The sequence below is a fragment of the Lathyrus oleraceus genome, chromosome 2 (assembly GCF_024323335.1).
Source record: "Lathyrus oleraceus cultivar Zhongwan6 chromosome 2, CAAS_Psat_ZW6_1.0, whole genome shotgun sequence".
In the NCBI taxonomy this organism is placed as follows: Eukaryota; Viridiplantae; Streptophyta; class Magnoliopsida; order Fabales; family Fabaceae; genus Lathyrus; species Lathyrus oleraceus.
The window spans coordinates 34280503-34302779 of NC_066580.1; the positions used below are offsets into that span (position 1 = coordinate 34280503).

Below are 22277 nucleotides of genomic sequence, written 5' to 3' on the forward strand. Positions count from 1 at the left end.
TGGCCTCTAACACATAATTATATGGTTCAGTTTCACAATATTCAAGCACCTTTAAATTCTCATGCAAAACTTCAAAATGTTTATGAATTCAATTATAATATCCTTCACAAATTAAGAACATGAAGTGGTACCATATGCCAAATGAGAGTACAAAACGATATCACATGCAAATTAAGACACTAAAGCGGTACCATATGCAAAATAAGAACACAAAGTGATAATCATATGCCGATTAAGAATCCTAAAGCAATATCATATGCCAATTAAGAACTAAAGCGATAATAGTGATACAAACCTGTTTGCAAATCGAGTTGCAACCTTGAATTGGCGAGCCGGATTGAGTTGGGCGGCGGTAGCTTCGGAACGGGTAAGCGGCCTTCAGGGTTTCCGCCTTCTGAATTCCTTGGATCAGCAGGGTTTCGGTGCTAGGGTTTCCTCCGGGTCTCTGTGTGAGTGTCTCCGTGTAGGTGAGTCCGTCTCTGTGTGTTCTTTTTCGTGGCAGAGGAACAGGTATTTATAGTAGTGGTAATGGTGACCTAATGGGCTTAAAATGAGGTCCAAAACCTCAAATTCTCGCAAGCTTCGCTAGGCGAAGGAATTGCTCGCCTAGCGAGCAAACTAGGTCTGGGCCTTTTCCTGGATCCAACGCTTCGCTGGGCGAGTGGCATGATGAGATGTTCGCTAGGCGAAGGAGCTGCTCGCCTAGCGAGCCGACTGTTTTGGGCCGCCTGTGGATTGGGCCTGTTGTGAGTGGGCTTTTGTCCATTTGATATCAGTGCCTTGCAGAACAAGTCAGAGGGTCTTGGAAAATGCTTGGTAATGCCAACGGGCAAATTTTGGGGTATGACACATGGGAGCTTTGACATGGATTGGCATGATCATCAATATGGTTCTGCTTTTGGTTTTTATCCAATATATTTTGACCCTATTTATAGGTTCTTGCAGCTTTCTTTTTAATTAAAATTATTTCGACCACTTTATTAATCTGAACTGATATCTATAGTTGTGTTTGTGGAAGTTTTTAGATACTTTATAAGTATATCTTACTTTCTACTGAGATAAATGTCTCATTTTTTTGGGTAACCCTTTTTTTAACTATATATTTGTGTTGATTTTAAAATGCAGGATTCCAAAGATAATTGGTTCCAATGTTAGAGATGTTGAGTACATAGAAGTGAATTATCCAAAATAAGGAGGATATAGAGTTACTTATCTCATATTTAGGGGATTAACTTAACTATATATTCGTTAGAATTCTTCTAATTTGTTTTTGAAATAAATGAAATCTAACAATGGAAAATTTATTTTTTTAATTGTTGTATGAATGATGTTACTTGACACCTTTGTTGTTTATGTTAGCACAAATTTCAAATGGTATAAAGGTTTTCTTATATCACTCTCATATTCTTCTCCTGCCATTGTTTGCATTGTTGTCGAAAAGAGATTCTATCGTACTAAAATTTCAATATATATAGGTGCTGCAAGATTTAGCATTACTTATGTGTTTTTCATTTATAGGCAACGTTTTTTATTGTAGCTTATTAAAAACCGTGGATTTTTCCATGATTTAGGCGTGATTATATATTTAGTTTAAATGAAATTATAGATTGAGCTACGGTTTTAATTTGTCGTTATCAATAACTGTTTCCTTTTCATGTATTTTGGGGACAGTTGTTTTATATTATTACTAGAAAACTGCGGTCTAAAACTTTAACTAAATACGTGGACTTTTGATATTTAAGGCGACAGTGTTCAAAATCCGTGGGTATAAATAAAAAAAGGAGCTCTAAAGAAATAGGCAACGATCGTTTATTCCAAGCTTGGTAAATCGTCCTTAATGACTCAGACCACGGTTTTCTTCCTTTAGGAGACGATTTTCAGTTGTTGCCTAAACCCGTTTTTGTTCTAGTGATTAACCGTGTGAATGGATTTTTTTCAGTGATCTTAGCCATAGTGTCCCCTTAGGAGTACCAACTTCAGTGATCTTAGCCATAACTATCAACTTTGATTCCCGTGTCTTTAGACGATTATGTTGAGGAATGAACTATGTTCCTCAGCTATGAGATTCTTAACTACTCCAAAGAGAGTAAATTATAATAAAAAGTATAAAGTACGTAAAATAACACTGTAGTGTTGATAGAAAAAATAGTATTTCTAGTCCATAGATCGTGGCATATAGAAAATAAATTTTCATGTAGTTATTTACATGGATGATGTATGAGATGTTAGATTTTTTATGGGATAAATGATTATCTAATTTCAATTTAATGTCTTATGTTTTTCGACTTGTTAAGTTTACTCATATCCTCATGCTGATTTTTTTGAATCCCTGACTCTATAATGTTTATCTTTTTTCACTTTTTGGCTCTATGTACGCAAAGCGTGGTCATAAAATGCAATTATTCAACCCTACTATGTTTTGACTCTGTCTAGAGTATTGTCAATGATAAACTTCTCTCAACTTGAAAAGTATTTAATTGAATCTTGTTTTTAATGTACTTATACTCTTCCATCTTGCTATATGTCGAAAAATATCCAACTAACTTTAAAATTGTCTTCCTTTTGATTTTGAACTTTAATAATTTTTAAGTGTAAATATTGTGTATTATATAAGGTGGGTATTTGTTCCATACATGAACTAGAATTGGTGTTGTTGGAATCTTAAAGTGGTGGTGTTGATCTCCGATACGGTTGTGTGGGATGGACCTTCAAGGTTAATACTCCAGTACCCAATTCAGTTATAGAGTTCAACATAAATGAAGTTAAAAGTGATGATCATAAAATGTACCTTAAATCTCTCGTGTGCTGATTATATACATTGTATAATGATTATGCTTCTCCTGTATTGGGCATTTGGTTGTCCCATAACGAAGTATATATTTGATTTCATATAGTAAAGGGAAGGAAAGGAAAGCAATGCATTTTTCATCTCAATTATTTAATGTTTTAAATTTCTTTTACTCAAAAAAGAAAAAAGTTACTAAAATTATTTCAATGTTTGAGATTTAAATCATCTTGTAAAAACTTTATATTTTTATAAAAATTAAACTCGATGATAATCTCTTTTTTTTTTTTTTTTTTTTATGAAATCATAATTAATTTATTAGTAGCGTATTTCACAATATTCATAATTTTTTTTTCTTTCTAGAGGAATAAAGTATATAGCAAGTTGGTAATGAGAAGAACATTAACATATGGACTAACAGTTAGTTGGAATACAAAATTAAAGATTTACTCTTAGTATTTATAGTTCATGTTTAATTTATTCAAATTGTTAAGGTCAATTTAATTATCCAAGACATCGATTGGAACATTCCTCGTGATTTATCCATTTTGCCTCCTCAAATTGTTAAAGATATTTTGAAAATTAACTTGTCATTTGATAATATTATTGTTGATAAACTCATTTGGAAATTATTTACAAATTGTGATCTATATTTTAAAGATGTCTACAACTGCATGAGGAGGGATCACGTTGAGCCTTTTTGGACAAAATTTATTTGGCATCCCTATATACCACATGTTAAATCATTAGTGACTTAGAAACGGATGCATACTATTATTGTAATAGACAACAACTTGATTCGAAGAAAAATGCGTATGATTTCAAGATGCTCTTTATGTAATTGTTTTATAGAAAAATGCATAAGATTGGAGTTTGCACCTCCTTTCAAGCCAAATTGTATGAAATCGTGATTGTTATGGAATATGCTAACAAGAAGAATTAGAGAGATCTTTAACTTGAAATTGGCTCAATGCTGACCAATCATGCTTTTTCAAATTTGAATGTAGTCCCTTGGTAACTTTTAATTAAATGGAAGAATATTTTGCACACTATATTCTCCTTTATAGTCAAGATATGTCACATTTTTAGAGAGGAAAATGCATATACAAATAGATTAGTGTATGCATGTTTTTTTTTTGTGATTATGACACTTTGTGAAATTCACTTACTATTTATATTTTTGAATTTTCTTTTACAAATAGGTTGGGCATGTCCAACTATCATTTTTTTCTATCTTTTTTATGTTAGGTTTTATATCCCTTCATCCTTTTTTGTTTTCCTTTTTTGTTTATTAATTTGCCTTTATTTAAAAAAAACATACTATTTTCTCGATCAGCTTCTTTGAAAACATTTTTTCGATTCTTAAATCAACTTGTTTTCAACATGAAATAATATAATTATTAATTAAAAATATATATTTTAAATGTAGACAATTTCATAGTTAGAAAATATTTTAAAAGAGTGAAGAAAAGACATTTGAAAGAAAATCATTCCATTAAGATGAAATAATATCGGTCATTAATATACTCGGAAAGAATTATTTAGGTTATATAAAATTTAAATATAATATAATCAAACACAATGAAACGTTCAAAAAAGATATGAATATATCAACCAATATCTAGTTTTTTAGAATTTTTTTGTCAAATAATTTATTGGCTGAAATTAGGCATGACAATGGAGCGATGATGGTTTTATCTTCCCCGTATCCAAACATACATTTCAAATAATTTATATAATAAAGTATAAAATAAATATCAATGTATTAACAAATTAATTAATATTCTAAATTAACAAAATAAAATATTTTAAATTATCAACAAGACATGTTCGGGATAGGTACTAATTGTTAAAGTACCTAGTATTAGCTACCTTACACGATAAGTTACCTAGTATCTTCATCATAAGTTTCACCTTTGCCAATGTTACTTCACATATAGAGGAGCACTACAAACCAGAGAGTTAGTTAAAGTTATAGTTAGTTAGTTGAAGTTTGTTAGAGAGACTAACTTTTACCTATACATACATCGTGTAACTAACTTTCTTCAATCAATGAGATGACTTCATTTGTTCCCATTTTATCTACTTTTTTAGTTTTCTCTTTGATTTCATCATGGTAATGAAAAATTTCATGATCATTGTTTTGTACAGTAGGATTTGTGACTTGGTTATGATCATGATTAAATAATATGGTAGGTTTAAGTTCATCATCATTATCAAAATAGTATGTCCAAAGGAATGGTTGATTTAAAGTAAGGTGGAGGTATAACATAGTGATTCAAAAAAATTTAATTCATCGATGTCAGGATCATTACCAAATCTTAGAAAGAATGATGACTTGATTTAAAGTAAAGGATTATAGACACGATTTATGAGATAAGTCGTATGAAGAATAAAGATTAGGCATAGAAAACTCAGGACCACTGTTTGTCCTAAAAATATTGACTTTGTAATTATATTGAATTTCTATCATGAGTGTGAACTTTTGGAAAAGACTAGTGACTTCAAATTTGGAGTTACAAAGAATAATCCAAGTGAATCTATTGTAATCATCAAGTGCAGTGACAAAATATTTATGAGTCTAGGTTATAGAATGAGTTAAAAACTAAACCACCACAAATATTGAGAAGATATAATCGACTACCCAAAAGCCTAGTTATTTGTTAAACTTTATATGCAGTTTTTCAAAGAAATCATCTAACCAAAATTCTGCAAGTATACTTAATTTTATTCAGAATTTTCATTCATTAAATAATCTCTCTACTTCACACCAACATTTTGCTTTATCTATCCCCACTATTTATGAGCCAGATAATTGCCAAGAAACAAGCAAGTATGATTCTTGGATCAAGGCATTGAACTCTGAGTTGAATGCTTTAAAGCACAACAAAACTTGATTATTTGTGGATGTTCCACCTAGTATCAAGCATATCGGAAGCAAATTGGTTTACAAGGTAAAACACATAGAATATGAGACTATAGAGAGGTATAAGACTAGACTATTAGCCAAAGGTTACAATCAGGTTAATGGATTTAATTTCATTGATGATTTTTCACATGTGGCAAAGATCACAGTTGTGAGGACACTACTTGAATTGGCATCCATAAATTCCAATAACTTACATCAATCGGATATAAACAATGTATTTATACATGGAGATTTACATTAAAATGTATACACATTAGTGCCACAAGGTGTTACTAGTCCAAAGTCAAATCAAGTATGCAAATAGTTGAAGTCACTCTATGGTTTAAGGCAAGCCAATAGAAAATGGTATAAAATTAACATCATTCTTGGTTAATCAGTGATATAAGTAATCTAGTTTAGATTATTCCCTCTTCACACTCAATAATGGTTCACATTTCAGTGCACTACAATGTGTATGGATGATATCATTTTGGTCGAAAACTCCATGGATGAAATTGATAGATTGAAAACCACACTTGATGTTGAATTTAAAATCAAATATCTTGGCAAGTTAAAGTACTTCATAAGAATACAAGTTTCTCATTCCAAAACTGAAATTATTATTTATCAAATAAAGTATTTCTTGAATTTGTTGAAAGACACATGTCTCATTGAGTTTAAACCTGTCAAAACTCCTATTGATCCATCTTGCAAGTTGCACCAGGACACAACTAAACCTTTTGAAGATATTCTTATCTATAGAAGATTAGTTGGAAAGCTACTTTATCACTTAACTATCAGGTTTGATAACTAACTTTCTTCGATCAATGAGATTAGAATTTATATCCCTACAATATAATATCCTTCCTTACATAGCTATCAACGAGCTAGTTTAGAATTTAATTTATATACATCTGTAATCTGTAATGTAATTCCAATAAAATTGCATGTTAATATTTATTATAATTTTTTAAAATATAAATCATAAAATAATATTTGTAAATAATTTATTTGGATCCATTTATAAAAAAAAAATTATATTGTTGATGTATAACAAAAATATTTTAAAAAAAGAAAAAAAACTAACAACTTTTTTTTGTTATAGAAAGATGAGGTACTAAACTTATGAAATTAAAATAAAAAGATGGCACTTATAAAGCGTAGTTTATCACATCCGCCTTGATCTCAAAAACTTTATATTTAATTTTATCTTTTTATCATTAAAATTGAATTATTATATAATTTTTATCTTTAATTTTGCTATCATTTAATTTGTATTTTACTTAAAAGCGTTGGACCAGAAATGTAGCCGAGGTAGTTTTTATATACGAGTTAATTTAAAAAGTTATAGAAAAGTGGAGTTTGTCTAGTTTTATCTTCCATATTAGATAATGTGATTTAGTTAGCAAAAAAATAGGAGTTAGAATAGGGTAAATGATTTTTATTCAAACTAGGACTCTCTCTTATATATTTCAACACACTAACACTATTGTTCACGTAGTTAAAAATCACATTCACTCAAATCATGGAATCTTCATCTTTGCAACAAGAAAAATGCAATCATGGTGAGGATACTAGAAATATTGTGTTAAAAAAAGGAACATGGTCAAATGAAGAGGATCAATTATTAAGAGAATATGTAACAAAATATGGAGTTGGAAAGTGGGATTCTGTACGAAAGAAAACAAAGCTCGTTCGAGATGGAAAAAGTTGTCGTTTAAGATGGTTAAATCATCTAAATCCAATTTTAAAAAAGTGTTCTTTCAATGAAGAAGAAGGGAGAAAACTTATTCATCTCTATAATGAGTTAGGACCCAAATGGTCTCAAATGATTTCACAGGTTTGTTTATTCATGCTTCACTCTTATAGGAAAAAAAATTACTTTTATAAAGAAAAATTAAAGCTTATTAGGCTTTCTATAATTGTAACCATTTATAATAGGTAATGATTAGGGTTTGTTTTTGGTAATAATTTTTTTTTTCATGAAGTCTACTTATTAATTAATAAAGTTTAGTGATATGCACGGATATTTTTTTAGAATGACCCATAATTGATTATATAATTATTTTGAATTTATTTTTGTTGTGACAGTTTCCTGGAAGAACCGATAACGAGTTAAAGAATTTCATTAATTCTAAAAAAAGGAGTTTAAAAAATTCTAGAAAGCACCTCATTCCAGAAAGCATAAACCAAGTTGATGAGTTGAATAACAGTGTTGGAGAAATTAGTAACCAACAAAATAATGTCTCCCAAGAAGAAGAAATGGTTCTACCAAGAATGGAATCTGATCATCAAGAAGATACTCTACATGGTAACTATCTTCTTGATCAAATTTATGATGACAAAAATATCAACAACTGTCAACAATTTTCAACGTTGGCTGATGATTCAAGTATGCTATGCAATAATGAGGAGAGTACTTGTTTCAACAATCATGTTGTCCCAACATTGGATGATACGTGAGTAGACAATTCAATTTTTTTCCTTTTAAATTTAATTCAAAATACATATTAACTTTATAATTACATTAACATATTTCATGACTTACATTATTATTATTACAGGTTTCAAGATTTGGAAGATATAGTTCCATCATTTTCATCAAGTAATATGTTTTTTGATCAAGATCTTCCTCCATACAATCTAGACATGGATTATCAACTTCCACAAGAAATGTTTTCTGACGAATACCTTCAAAATCCATATCTATCATCTAATATGTTTTTTGATCAAGATCTTCCTCCAATTCCACAATATTATCCATACAATCTAGATATGGATTATCAACTTCCACAAGAAATGCATTCTGACCAATATCTTCAAAATCCAATTCTATCATCTGAGGAGCCTCAATATGAGATCTTAGAACCTTGATTGCTATCTGAATGTGTTCCTCTTTGGTGAACTTGATTGATGAAAAACATGAGATGGTAGAGCTTATTACTCCACATAGTAGATATTATATCGGAATGTAAAAGATATCTTAGACACATTTTATACATGAAAAAAATTCCATCCTACGGATTTGTGAAGGATTTTGTGACAATAGAAAATTAGTTTACAATGATTATTTTGTAATTTTTCCTTTAGTTAATGTTTTCATTTTTTAAGAATTAATTTGTATTACGAAACACTTTTGCCGATTATATTTGATAGAACTACTCTATTTTAATGTATGCGTGCAAAGAGTATCTGTGTTGCGATAGAACTATTCTATTTTAATGTTAGAGTATCAGTGTTGTGATAGATCTCACACATATTTATTACCTATTTATTATAATATTAAAATTTAATAAATAACTATTGTTTTGATAATTCATTCTTACATTATTAAAATATAAAGTGACATTTGTTAAAACATAATCTATTAATACTTTAATTATTCATATAAGAAAAATGTGTAATTTTAATTTATAAAATTATATTAATTAAAATACATATATTTTCATATTCCATAAATCATCTCTTAATATTCTTAAAATTTATGTATATCTATTAATTTATTTCCTTTGTGTTTCCATTCCATACATAAAATTACATGCATGTACAAATTGTATATTTACAATACATCAAAACATAAATTATTATAAATTACATATATGTACAAATCTTTTATCATCCATATATCAAAACTCAATTTATGAAACTTTCACTCTATTTTCTATTACACACACTTATTCACCATAAAAAAAAATTAATTAACTTTTAAATAAATCAATAGAAAAACTATTATAAACATACAATTTACTTTGTTTTTTCTATATTAATTATTATATATTTTTTGTAGACGATTATTATATTTTTTAATTAATTAATTTTAAATAAATCGATTGAAAAACTCAAATTATTAATATTTCTAAAAAAAATACGTTATATAATAATTTATCCCATAAAAAATTGTGCATAAAATATTTTTTATTGAAAATATAAAACCATAATAACAAAGAAAAAACCACATCACAATGTTTAAGATAAAGTACTCAAACAATACTTTCAAATATTAAATTTTATTACAAATGTTAAATATAATTAACAGACAATACTTTCAAATTTAACTTATAATTTTCAAAATAGACAAACAAAAGCATCAAATTATTTCTAAAATATTATTTTGAATTATAATTTCATATACATGTTACAAGATTAAACTATAAATTTCTGACTATCATTTATATTTTCTTATATATAATTCATATTTTAAAATTAAATTGTTGTGTCTTATTTGCATTTCCATGACTCAAATATATTTCTTATCACTTAAACTTTTACTTTCTCTTTTTTATTATCTTATTCACGTTATCATCACAATTACAATTTAATTTATAATTACAAAATTAAAGTCTATATTTTATAATATTATTTAAAAAACTCATCTCATCCCCACGGATTTACGGGTCTCAATCTAATACAATAATTAAAACGATTAATCGAATACATAAAAGAACCACGGCTACATAAACCACATTAGCGTTTTGTTCCTCTTAGTCATAATATACCATACAAACTCTACAAATATGACAACAATTAATCCACAAAATGAGAATTTTTTTTTTCAAAATAACCAAATTTTTCAAAAAAAATCGAAAATAACCAATTTTTCAAAAAAAAAACCAAAATAACCAAGTTTGATAGAGGATGCGCCAGATGAATTGGCGCACCCCCATACCAATAAGAGGAGGCGCCAGTAGCATTGGTGCACATGCATTGGGCCTCATGAGGAAGCGCCAATGCTTGTGGCGCCTGCATTGACCCTCATGAGGAGGCGTCAATGCCTCTGGCGCCTGAGTGTATTTTTTAAGGTGGGCGCCAATTCATGTGGCGCCTGCTTTTAATGGTCATGTGGACGCCAATCCAACTGGCGCCCACATGTTTTATCCAATAGATGTTCCGTCTCTATAAGTACCACGTCTTGCATACAATTATTTTCACTCAAATTCATCTCCTAGTCTAGTTTAACCATCAATTTCAATTTTCTTTGTTTCAACAATGTCTGCATACATTTAGAAACGAAATGCTGATGTAATATTTTCTGCCGTTGCGGCTCCGATACAAGTTTGACTTTGGAACACAAATATGTTTGAACGTCTTAATCGGACGTTGTACAGTTGGTTAGAGGGAGAAATTAGAGAGGATGAATGGATTAGAAGAATATAATGGCTTGTGTCCACGTTCAACCAACACGGAGAAGTGCGCGAATGGGTGGATATTAAGACCGACCAAGACGCTCGTAGGATGATGCATTACATGTTTAAAATTGTTTTGATGGTTGTAATCACATAGTTTTTGTATTCTAGTTATTTTAATTGTTTGTGTTATTTTTTATGAACAACTGTCTTTTCGTCACAGACGTCTACTATGAAGTAAATTTAGTTTTCCATATATTGCAACAGAGGTACTTTGAAATAAATTTAGTTTTCCATATATAGCAACAAAGATACATCTGAATTTACCTGGTTGTGCTCGTTCCAACACTAGGACGGTTATTACGATTATGACCTGGTTAACGGCATGAACTACATAGTTAACCATTTTGTTCGCCATATCCATTTCAGTTCTAATCCGGGTGCTGTTAGGGCGACCCTTTTTCTTCCTTCGCATAGCTTCGTTGTGCCAGACGATGTCCCCTTGATATTCTGGCCAATAATCCTCTTTTGCCACTACCGAAAAACTAATTTTATAAACATTTGAAAGGCTGACGACTTTGTAAACTTCAGATAGCAAGTAGGATGGATCCCTTCGAACCTTTGAGCACGCCGCAATGACATGGGAGCAGGGGGTACGAAAGGCTTGGAACCTTCCGCAGTCGCATCAACCTCTATCTAGTTCGACTCTGTACTGTCCCATCGGCATGCCCTCATTGTGATCCACGGACTCGGAAACACTAAACCAACCTTTAGTTCGGTCAAATACCATAACCACGTGTGTGTTTGCTTTGGCAACTTCATGTCTGATGAATTTCATTGAAGCATCACTAAACAACTGTCCAGATTACAACACTGAACTCCATTTTGAGCGTCTGGTTTCAAGCAACGCCCCTAGCCTGAAATATGTAGTTTGCACCAAAGCGGTTATTGGTAGGTTACGGATGCCTTTGAAGATAGAGTTCATTGATTCCACAAGATTTGTTGTCATGTGGCCCTAACGCTGACCGTTGTCATATGCCCTAGTCCACTTCTCCAACGGAATACTATCGATCCACCTAACCGCATCTTCGTTCGACAATCTTATTTCCTCACGATAGTGTTTGAAAGAAGGTTCTGATAATGCGTAACCTGCATTGACAACCTTCTTACGCAACGTCTTATCTTTGATTTCCCGCATGAAATTCTGAGCAATATGTCTAATACAAAACACATGCGTCAAAGGAGGATTTTGCCAACCATTGTCAATGTTATTATATGAACTGATGATTGAGGGGTGTCTATCAGAGATCAAACACAAGTTAGGCTGAGGTGCAACGTGCAATCGGAGATTTCTTAGGAAAAAACTCCATCCCTCAGCAGTCTCCCCTTTAGGGCAAAGGCGATCGGAAAAATATTGTTGTTCCCATCTTGTGCCACTGCCATAAGTAACGTTCCTTTGTATTTTCCATACGACCATGTACCATCAATTTGTATAATTGGTTTATAGAAAGAAAAACCTATGATACACTGTTGATACGCCCAAAATAGACGGTGAAATATTCTATTTCCAACAGCACACGTACCATCTGGTATATATGCGGGCAATGTTTCCATCTTGACAATTGTCCCGGGAGCATAGTGTTTTAGAGCCAACAGGTATTTTGGAAGTTGTTTGTAAGACTCCTCCCAATTGCCAAACACTTTTTCAACAACTTTTGTTCTATCTATCCATGCCTTCCTATATGATGGAGTGTACTCGTACTCTGCCCTAATATGCGAGATTATTGTACTCACCTTTAACGACGGATTATCACCAATGACAGACAATATTTCATCGCATATTAGCTGAGAGCTTAATTTACGATGATCCTGCATTGGGTTTGTCAGCATGCATGTGTGATCTGGACCTATTGATCCAATCTTCCAAGACTCGCTCCTCTTCCGGTACGAAGCTGACAACCTAAAAAGGTAGTGTTCATTCGGACAATAAAATTTATACCTCGATGCGTTAGTTCTGTCTACTCTGAAATCTGTTGATAGTTGCATGTGGAATTTCTTAATGGCTTTTACACATTCCTCTTTTGTGCGAAATGTGTCTCCTTGTTTCAGAGATCCTTGCATTTGCACGTAAGGATTGTACCATAGATCTGCCGAAGGTTCATCTGAACCCAAATTTAACCTTGTCATGTGTTGGGGTGGGCAATATACATGACTTGATGGTATTGGCTCCTCTTCCTCTTCAGCGTTCACCATCGAATCAACCATGATCTCAGGTTCCTCTTATTCATCGTCTGGAACATTCACCTCAGCTTGTTCGTCATCAGTCTCACAAAACACTTGTGACTAATCAATGTACTGAGACTCCTGTTGTTGACGTGGTAATATGTACAACTTTATATCGTTGTAACCGGATTGTTCGTGACTGCCAAACGTATGTTGAACATCATCATTATCTCGAATCTTCTTCTAATAAAATTTTACCTGGTTTTCTGCAAACCAAACCGGATTTTTATAGATGATCTGACCCACATTATTGCATTATAATTTATTTTCTATTCTTTATTTCAGATGTGAAAAATTTGATCGTCGATTTATTGTGAACCGAGTCACCTCTGTGTTTCAAAAACAAAAACCGAACAACTAATGATCAAATATTTCACCTTCGACATGTGCACTGATCATGTAATGTTGTGTGGAAGACATTGTGTTGAAATATTAAATATGTAGATAGTTTGAATGGAATTGAAACTGAATGCATTGCTAAGTTGTTCAACTGCACAACATAAATAGGTTGGTCATTGGTAAGTTGGTCGTTGCATTGATAACTTGGTAATTGTCTGTTCGGACTTGACCATGCATACAGTTGAAGGAATCCAGCACGCAGAGAAAAGATTGAAAAGAATACACAAGCGCCAGGGAATCAAAGAATCTCTGAGCTTTGTCCCCTAAGATTCCAACCTAGGCGTCCATTCCCTAGGCGCCATAAAGTAACTGAGGCGCCAATGGGTTGGGAGCCTCTTCACAAAATAACACTCAGGCGCCACTAGGAAGGGCACCCCTTCCAATTTCCCTACACTAAGGCGCCAAGAGGAAGGGCGCCTTTTCCTTGCATGTGAGAAATCACATGTAGGCTCCAAACTCAAGGGCTCCTCTTCCCTTGCATATGCTTTCTTCACATGCGCCAAGAAGATTCCTCACATGCTAGCTTTCTCTTCCATGCTGAATTTTGTCATTCTCTTGTCTCCTCTTGCCTTTCCATGCAACCAATCACACTCTTTTTAGGTTCCAAACATACTCACTCATTCATCTATAAATAGTCTCTCATATCAACAATATCAAATCATCTTCATCAATACTTAAGTATTTTCTTCTACCACACTTCTTTCATCTACCAAACTCAAGCTTTGCAAATTCAAATCATGTCTTTGTTGACTACGGGCGATGAACACAGAGGCACAATCGAGAATATCTCAGCATTTGTATGTTATCTCTCTCTTTTAGTTTCTTTTTTTGGATTACTTCTAATACATATCTTGTTTGTGTTATACCTTTGTAATCTCTCTCTTTTTAGTTTCTATTTTTGGATTTCTTCTAATACATATCTTCTTTGTGTTATACCTTTGTAATCTCTCTCTTTTTAGTTTCTATTTTTGGATTACTTCTAATACATATCTTCTTTGTGTTATACCTTTGTAATCTCTCTCTTTTTACTTTCTGTTTTTGGATTACTTCTAATACATATCTTCTTTGTGTTACACCTTTGTAATCTCTCTCTTTTTAGTTTCTACTTTTGGATTACTTCTAATACATATCTTCTTTGTGTTATATCTTTGTAATCTCTCTCTTTTTAGTTTCTATTTTTGGATTACTTCTAATACATATCTTATTTGTGTTATACCTTTGTAATCTCTCTCTTTTTAGTTTCTATTTTTGGATTACTTCTTATAGATGTGTGTTTGTTGAGTATGTATTTCTTCTTCTAATTATATTTTGTTACTTTTTTGTTATTAGGATCCGAAGCGGTTTAGATGTCGTGTACATGAATATGTACCCCACGATCCTTTAATAGAACCATATATTAGAGGATGTGGATTTGGAAATCTACTAAACATTGTTTCGTACTCGGTGGACTACAAGTTCATTTTGGCTTTGTTGAAGAGGTGGAGACCCGAGACCCACACATTTCACCTTTCGATTGGTGAGTGTATTGTCACACTTGAGGACGTGTACATGTTGTTGGGTCTCCATATAGACGGAAAGGCAATGAATGGGCAAGTTAACCAAGACAACAATATATGCAATGAATTATTGGGTGCCCCTTTGTTAGACGACAAAACTGAGGGAGACACATCCGGTCAAGCAAGGGGGCAAGGTATAAATTTAAAATACCTAAAGCAATATTATTCCAGTATAGTATTGTCTGACGATTCAACCGAGTATGAGAAAATAATAAAAGATCGGTGTTAGATTATGATTTTATTTGGTAACTTTTTGTTTCCAGAAATTACAGGTAATTCTGTGAATATAATGTATTTACCTTTATTACGCAACATTAATAAGGTAAACACTTATAGTTAGGGTTCAGCTGTGTTGGCCCATCTATATAGTGCAATGTGTAGAACTGCAAAAAAGAATACTTGTACTTTTTTTCATGTGCTTATTTGCTTCAAGCTTGGGGGTAGTCTATAATATCGTCGCTCGCCCCGATAAATATGCGCTCATTCGTGTTCCCTTTTGCAACCAAGTAAATCTAACACTTTACCATTCACCATTTAGTTAATTATATTTATTATTTAAATTAACAGTAAATAATATTTTTCACTTCTTTTTAGTATCTTAGGTGGTCAGTAAGGGGAATGAACTACAATAGGTGTCCGAAACACACTATTGTAGTCTATCGAAATCTATTGGACCACATTGGACATGACGATGTAATACTCCTACCAAACTATATTTTAATTTAAAAATATTTCTCAAATTATTTTTCATCTAACGATTTGGTATTGTTTTACAGTTTGTTTGGAGGCCATATCTGGGTCTGAATCATGATGTGAACCATGACGATGCTGCAGTTTGGACAACGAAGACACCGATTATCCGATTCACTACAGAGGAAATGCACCAAAGTGACCAGGTCAAACTGCAGTTCGGTATGCTACAACATATTCCAGAATCTCCCACGTGTTTGGGGAATTGGCATCAGAAAAGGGTCGATGCACAGTGGGATTATTCTGACTGGAGAGACTTTGCAAAAGACATGTGTCATCAATGGAGGAATCGACGACAACACATCTTGAACGAACCAGTCATCCAAGGTGCATGATCGAATCAACAATATATGGCATGGTTTAGGTCTGTAACAACTCAACAATTTGTATCTGAGCCGCGGTATTTGATGGATCCGCGCCAACTTGCTTCGTCATCGTATGCCCCACATCAATTCACCACCCAACACCAATATGAACCCATCCAACACCAATGTGAACCCACCCAAACCCAACAACCAACCACACAACATCAACCGACCACATACACACAACAACCACACACCCAACATCGCAACCCATTCATGCCAACCACCCAACAACCAACCATCCAACGTCGCAATCCATTCATACCACCCACCCAAACACAAAACCAAGAATCAAACCCCGCAACCACAACCGTCTATAGCCCAGATGATTCATATGGGTCGCGTCATCGTAGCCCCCCCACCAATGAACACTCAACCACTGTTTAACTATAGTACGCCCCAGGAACCATTGTTTCGTTTTCAAAACGACTCAATGGCCCAATTTGGGCAACTATACCGTCCTCAATTCACCCAACCCCAATGCCCTAACTAAGATGACATGGGCACCGAACTCCATTACGGAAGCACCGTTGGCCAGAGCCCCTTCGGATATTGGGAGCAAATGATGACACATCTGTCAAATACCGCCGGACCTTCCAACCAGCCATCGCTCGATCAGGTCAGCATCCAAAGACCACAAACACCTCAAGAAAATCGTGGGAGACCTCGGAGACAAACTAACGCACCGGGATGTGAAACGGGGGGACGTTATAATCGGGCGGGTCATTAGTTTTTTGTCTGTCCAATGTAACCAATTATTACATATTTAATAAATTTATTTATTTTCATTATTATTTTTTATGTATTAAATAATAAATATTAAATATTAAAAATAAAAAAATTTAAAAAAATTAAATAACTAAAAAAATTAAAATAAAATACTAAATAATAGGAGGGTTGTATGCGCCAGATGAATTGGCACATACATCCACCTTAAAAAAACACTCAGGCGCCAGAGGCATTGGCGCCTTCTCATGAGGGTCAATGCAGGCGCCACAAGCATTGGCGCCTCCTCATGAGGCCCAATGCATGTGCGCCAATGCTACTGGCGCCTCCTTTTATTGGTATGGGGATGCACCAATTCATCTGGCGCATCCTCTACCAAACTTGATTATTATTATTATTTTTTAAATTGATTATTTTCGAATTTTTAAAAAAAATGGTTATTTTGAAAAAAAAATCACAAAATGACTCAAACTTGATTATTCGCTCCATCTCTATAATACTCTAATTCCCCCCCTTGTCATCAGTATTCATTAGAATTAATGGTTAATAAAATGATTAAGAGGTTAAATTAACATAGTGGCGTGTTTAGCAATTGTTGCTAAGTATCTAGGATAATATGGTCATTTTGGCAGCTCATTATAAGAACCCCTTTTGGATGAAGGAATCCTCATTTTCACCATTCCTTCGCTCACTAAATTCATAAAATTTGGAGCAGAAGAAGAAAGTTTTGAGTTCAAAGCATAATTTCCTTGCATGTCCAAGTAAAGTAGAGTTTCCTGAAGAGAAGTGTCAAAAGCAAAGCTTAGATCATTCAAATGTGGGGTTCTAAATGTGGGTTTGATTGGGTTTAGTACCATTAGGAAAGCATGATGAGGGTTTTGGGGTTGTTTCATTGATGAAACCATGTTTGATAATCTTCATGATTTTGTGTGAATGCTTGTTAGCCTTAGCATAAAATATGTGAATAACATGTATATGAGTTGATGACCAATTGCATGTTTTGCTTCTAACCTAAAACAATTGTGTGTTAAAGTATGTAGCTAGCATAATGGGATTAGGAAAAAGGAATGAACTTACTTGATGCCATTCAAAATATAATATTACATGATTAAGAATAATTGACACGTAAGTGAATTACATGTTGTGGTTTTGATGAAAAATGTCTTGTCTATGGACATGGCTTGAGTCCACTGACATGAGGGAATCGTGTCCTTCTTTAGTTTACAGAATGAGGCATGCCTGAGTCTGAAACATGTCATGCTTCCAAGCACAACCTAATCGTGGCCCCTTCGGGTTTTTGTAGGGAGGGGCGTGTTAGACCCAAACATTACCCGAGTTGGTGATCACGGGCGAGCCGTGTTGGCACCTATGTTTTCCCTATTCTTATGACTTATTCAACCCTAATTGTTGCACAAGTTGTGTAGTATGTGTTATGTTTAGAGGTGTGTGAATTCCGTCTAACAAATGAGGGAAACCGTTTGAAACTCGCCAAATATATGCATACATGTATGAAACCCTAGTTGGGTAGATAATCAATCCTTATCTTACGATTTCATGTGAGATCAACTGCACTTAATAGAACCAGAAACTCTTATAATCATGTGTGATAAGTATGGGAAATCATTAAGGATGTAATGTGTGAAAGTCAACTAATTGATTGATGTTAGAAATAAGAGAAAGATCTCTTAGTTAAATCATGTAAGAAATATCACTGGGAAAATCCTATTGATTTATGAGTATGTGCTTGCCTAATGGAAATTAATTCGTAAGTGAGAACACAATAGGATCGAGTTAGAAGTCATCAGTTAGAAACCCTCAGAAGTGTCATAACACTTAAAGTCTCGGTAAATGTTGATGTGATGATTCTAGGAAAAAGGGAATCTAATAGGTGAAATTTATGGTTTCTAGGATTTGCCTAATTTATATTTGAAAATTAGGAGAGTAAGACCTCGACAGAAGGTGTTGGAAAAAAATTGGTTTATATTATATCTCTAATGTTTTGATGATAACAAAATATTTAAAGAACAATTGGATATACTAACTTATGTTTAGGTGTGCAGGATCATAGACTAAAATTTGTGATCTAAATTAAGTTCTGCTACTGAATATGAACATTTATAGAGAAGCTAAAAAATTCAGATCCTGAAGGATTAGAATCAAGGAGGTGAACGTGGTGGTTCCAATTTCGCTATGGATTCAACGGTGTGCATGTTTCAAGGAGGCAACCATGGTGGTTCAATGGACGCACGACGGAGTCATAGTGTCATCGGTCGGAGGAGCGCTGGTGAAGGGACCTTCTCATGTTTTTTATGTGAGTTGGTTTTTTTTATTCTTTATTTTTCAACCTCCTTTCAAAAACCTATTTGTATGCCTCTATTTATATTGAAGAATTAGGGTTAAGACGAGGGAAAGTGACAAATGTGTAAGGATTGTGATGGGACTAAAATACAGTGTTGCAACAAATCTGTGAATTATTAAAGCTAAAATGGTTACAAGTCAATATAAAATGTAAAGGATACTGGAAAATATTCTTCAATGAGAAAGAGTTGTTGTGATGAACTTTTAGTGGATAATGATTTAGTGACTTTAACTTGGGAAAGTTACCATCATACCTTTGAGAAAATTTTGTATGGGAAACTATTTAATAGATTGTTTTAAAACACTAAAAATACTGTGATTAATTACGTGATTTTCACACCACAAAGGTGGAAATTCCGTTACAATAATTGATTAGTGACGTGGAAAATCACGCGGAAAAAGTAATTGTGGCGACTTTTTTGCCACATGAAAATCACACTGTAATACTTTGCCACATGATTTCTATTTTGGACATTAATTTTTTATCATTACTTGTGTCTCACTATAAATATTTAGATCAATTTAAATGAATCATTTCAAAATATAATGCTTTTCTCGAAGTTTCTCAGAGAACTTAGTCATTACTTGTGTTAAGTTTGATTTATCATAGACGATGGAAATTGATGCTTACAATGATGCAGTGCTGGTGTTTTTTTTAGCTTACAATTGTTTTATGTATCTGGATTGGTTATTTTTTAAAAGGATAATGAAAAAGGAAAAACGGATTGACATTGGAAAGATCCGTTGGAAAAATCATAAAAGCATTATAATAGACGAGGAGGAAAAGACAAATAAAAATTAACATAAAAAAAAGAAGCAAATTCCTTAAATTTATTTTTGTTCATCACCACCAACAAAAAGTTATCACCCATAAATATGTTTTTCACTTAACACCATAAAACATCCTTAATCCAAAAAATACATTCCTTCTCTATTCTTAATAAGTCACCATTACTAAAACAACACAATTCACAGGAAATTACAAAAATTCCATATATGTTTTTCTTTTAGTGAAATAAATCTATGTTTTGGAGTTCATATCTCTTTTTTTAGAGATCTGGATTTCTGATAATTTTTTAGAGAAATGTTAAATCTGAAGATTATTGTTGGCTCAGGAGTGGATTCAAGTATCAGAGGTTCAGATCTAGTGGCGATTGCGGGAGAAGCCTCAATAAGATAAAGAGTATTTTAGAAGCTGAAGAAGACGAAGAATTGGATGAAGAAGATGGAGAGTTTGAAAAATGAGAATGACAATTTCAAAAGTTGGCCTTCCATCAAAATGGACTACAAGTTCTTGTTGTTACTGAGAATGAAATTTTGAAGGTGAGGAGTTTTGTTATTGTTGTTGGTGGTGGGGATGATTGGTGTTGCCTATCTTCTATTTGTTGTTTGCATATCTATAGTTTCATTTAAGATTCTTGTGTTTTACGTTGTTTGAGTTTTATGAGTTTTTTTTACAAAGTTTTTTTTCTTCTGAGTTTAAAGAATGTGATTTGTGTGTTTTTTTCTTGCAGAAAAGGTGTATATGGATATGTAAATAACAAGTTGTATATATATGCAGAAAAGGTGTTTTTTTCTGAGTTTTTTATTGAAAAATGTTGTTGTGAATAAATTTTTTTAACCTAATGATTCATATCAATATTCTTTGCATTAGAAGAAAAACGGTGAGATTGAGAAAGAAAGAATACACACCAACACAACTTGAATCAAACACACACCAACACTTCCTATAATAGTGTTTTTTTCTGAATTTTGCTTTTTTTTTTACTAAAATAAAAAAAAATGAAAAAAATTCTACTGATATTTTAAAATATATATTTAATTGCTTGAACAAAATAAGAATACTACAACTACTATCTCAAACGAGTTTTATATTAGAGTTTCTTTCACACACACCACTCTCTCACTTTCTTCCATTTTATCAACCATTTCTCGGTTCACCTCACAAACCCTACCCAAGTCGTCGCTTGGACAAAATTAGGGTACTACAACTACTATCCCAGAACACGTTTTGTATTATTGTTTCTTTCACACACACTCACTAGATACACCACTCTCTCACTTTCTTCCATCTTATCAAACATTCTCTCAATGATGGTTCACCTCACAAACTCTACCCACACTACTAGAAAAATCACATTTAACCTTGGACGTGAAATGAATTTAACCTCGGCTACAAAGGCGAGGTAACGATAGGCGTCACGTAAAGTGAAAACCCTACTCTCGATTTTAAGAAAACATATGAGTATATGAAAAGGTCATGAATTTGATCCCCAAGAAGACCTTTTTAGAATTCTGAAATGGAGAAAACACATGTCCCCTCGGTTTTGTAATTTCACTGACGAATATATCATATTTTCACCTCGATTATCTCATAAAATCTAGGGGTAAGACAATTTTGAGTTTATTAAATCTAATATGGATTACTCATTTCACTAAACCCTATACTGAACATATAACTTCTAAAAATTGGTTAGGAAAATTATTTTATAAACGATTGTGTTATATTTTAAGAACAACTTACATTGATTATAATTTTGAAGCATCTTGCAATTCATCATTCTTCTCGTGTTGTTTTATGGTTAAAATCTCTCCAATGTTTCAAGTTCTTTATTCAACACTTCCTTTTCTACTAATTCATTCTTGAAAGCATAAAATTTGATGCTTTGAAAAATGAACAAATATGAAAGAAAGTTGAACGAAAACTAGAAGTATTTGAGAGATTTTAACAATAAAACAATGTGAGATGAATGATGAGTTGCAGAATGCTAGAAAATCATTAATCAGTGTAAGATAAGTTTCAGATACAACATAGTTTTTCATATGATTATTTCCAAAATCAATTTACTAGGTTATATGTTCAAAGGTTAGTGAAACAAACAATCGATATTAGATATAAAAAACTCAACTAGACGAAACAAAAGGAAAGTTGCACAAAGAATCATAAAACACATAATCTCAATCTCAATATCAACAACAAAAATAAGAATAAAACAACAACAACATCAAACACAATATCAAGAA

General features: G+C 32.6%; 1 protein-coding gene across 1 annotated transcript; it reads left to right on the forward strand.

The window, feature by feature from the left end:
- Positions 1–7218: 7218 nt before the first annotated feature.
- LOC127121798 (transcription factor MYB10) lies at positions 7219–8567 on the forward strand. Its single transcript, XM_051052235.1, has 3 exons — positions 7219–7533; positions 7785–8152; positions 8258–8567. The coding sequence occupies exons 1-3, from the start codon at positions 7219–7221 to the stop codon at positions 8565–8567; spliced, it is 993 nt and encodes a 330-aa protein (XP_050908192.1).
- Positions 8568–22277: the final 13710 nt, after the last annotated feature.

Excerpts from the sequence above, each read along its gene's own strand:
- LOC127121798 (XM_051052235.1), top strand. The coding sequence starts at position 7,219 with ATGGAATCTTCATCTTTGCAACAAGAAAAATGCAATCATGGTGAGGAT. Across the intron at positions 7,534-7,784 it reads GGTCTCAAATGATTTCACAG|TTTCCTGGAAGAACCGATAA; the intron begins GTTTGTTTATTC and ends TTGTTGTGACAG. Across the intron at positions 8,153-8,257 it reads GTCCCAACATTGGATGATAC|GTTTCAAGATTTGGAAGATA; the intron begins GTGAGTAGACAA and ends TTATTATTACAG.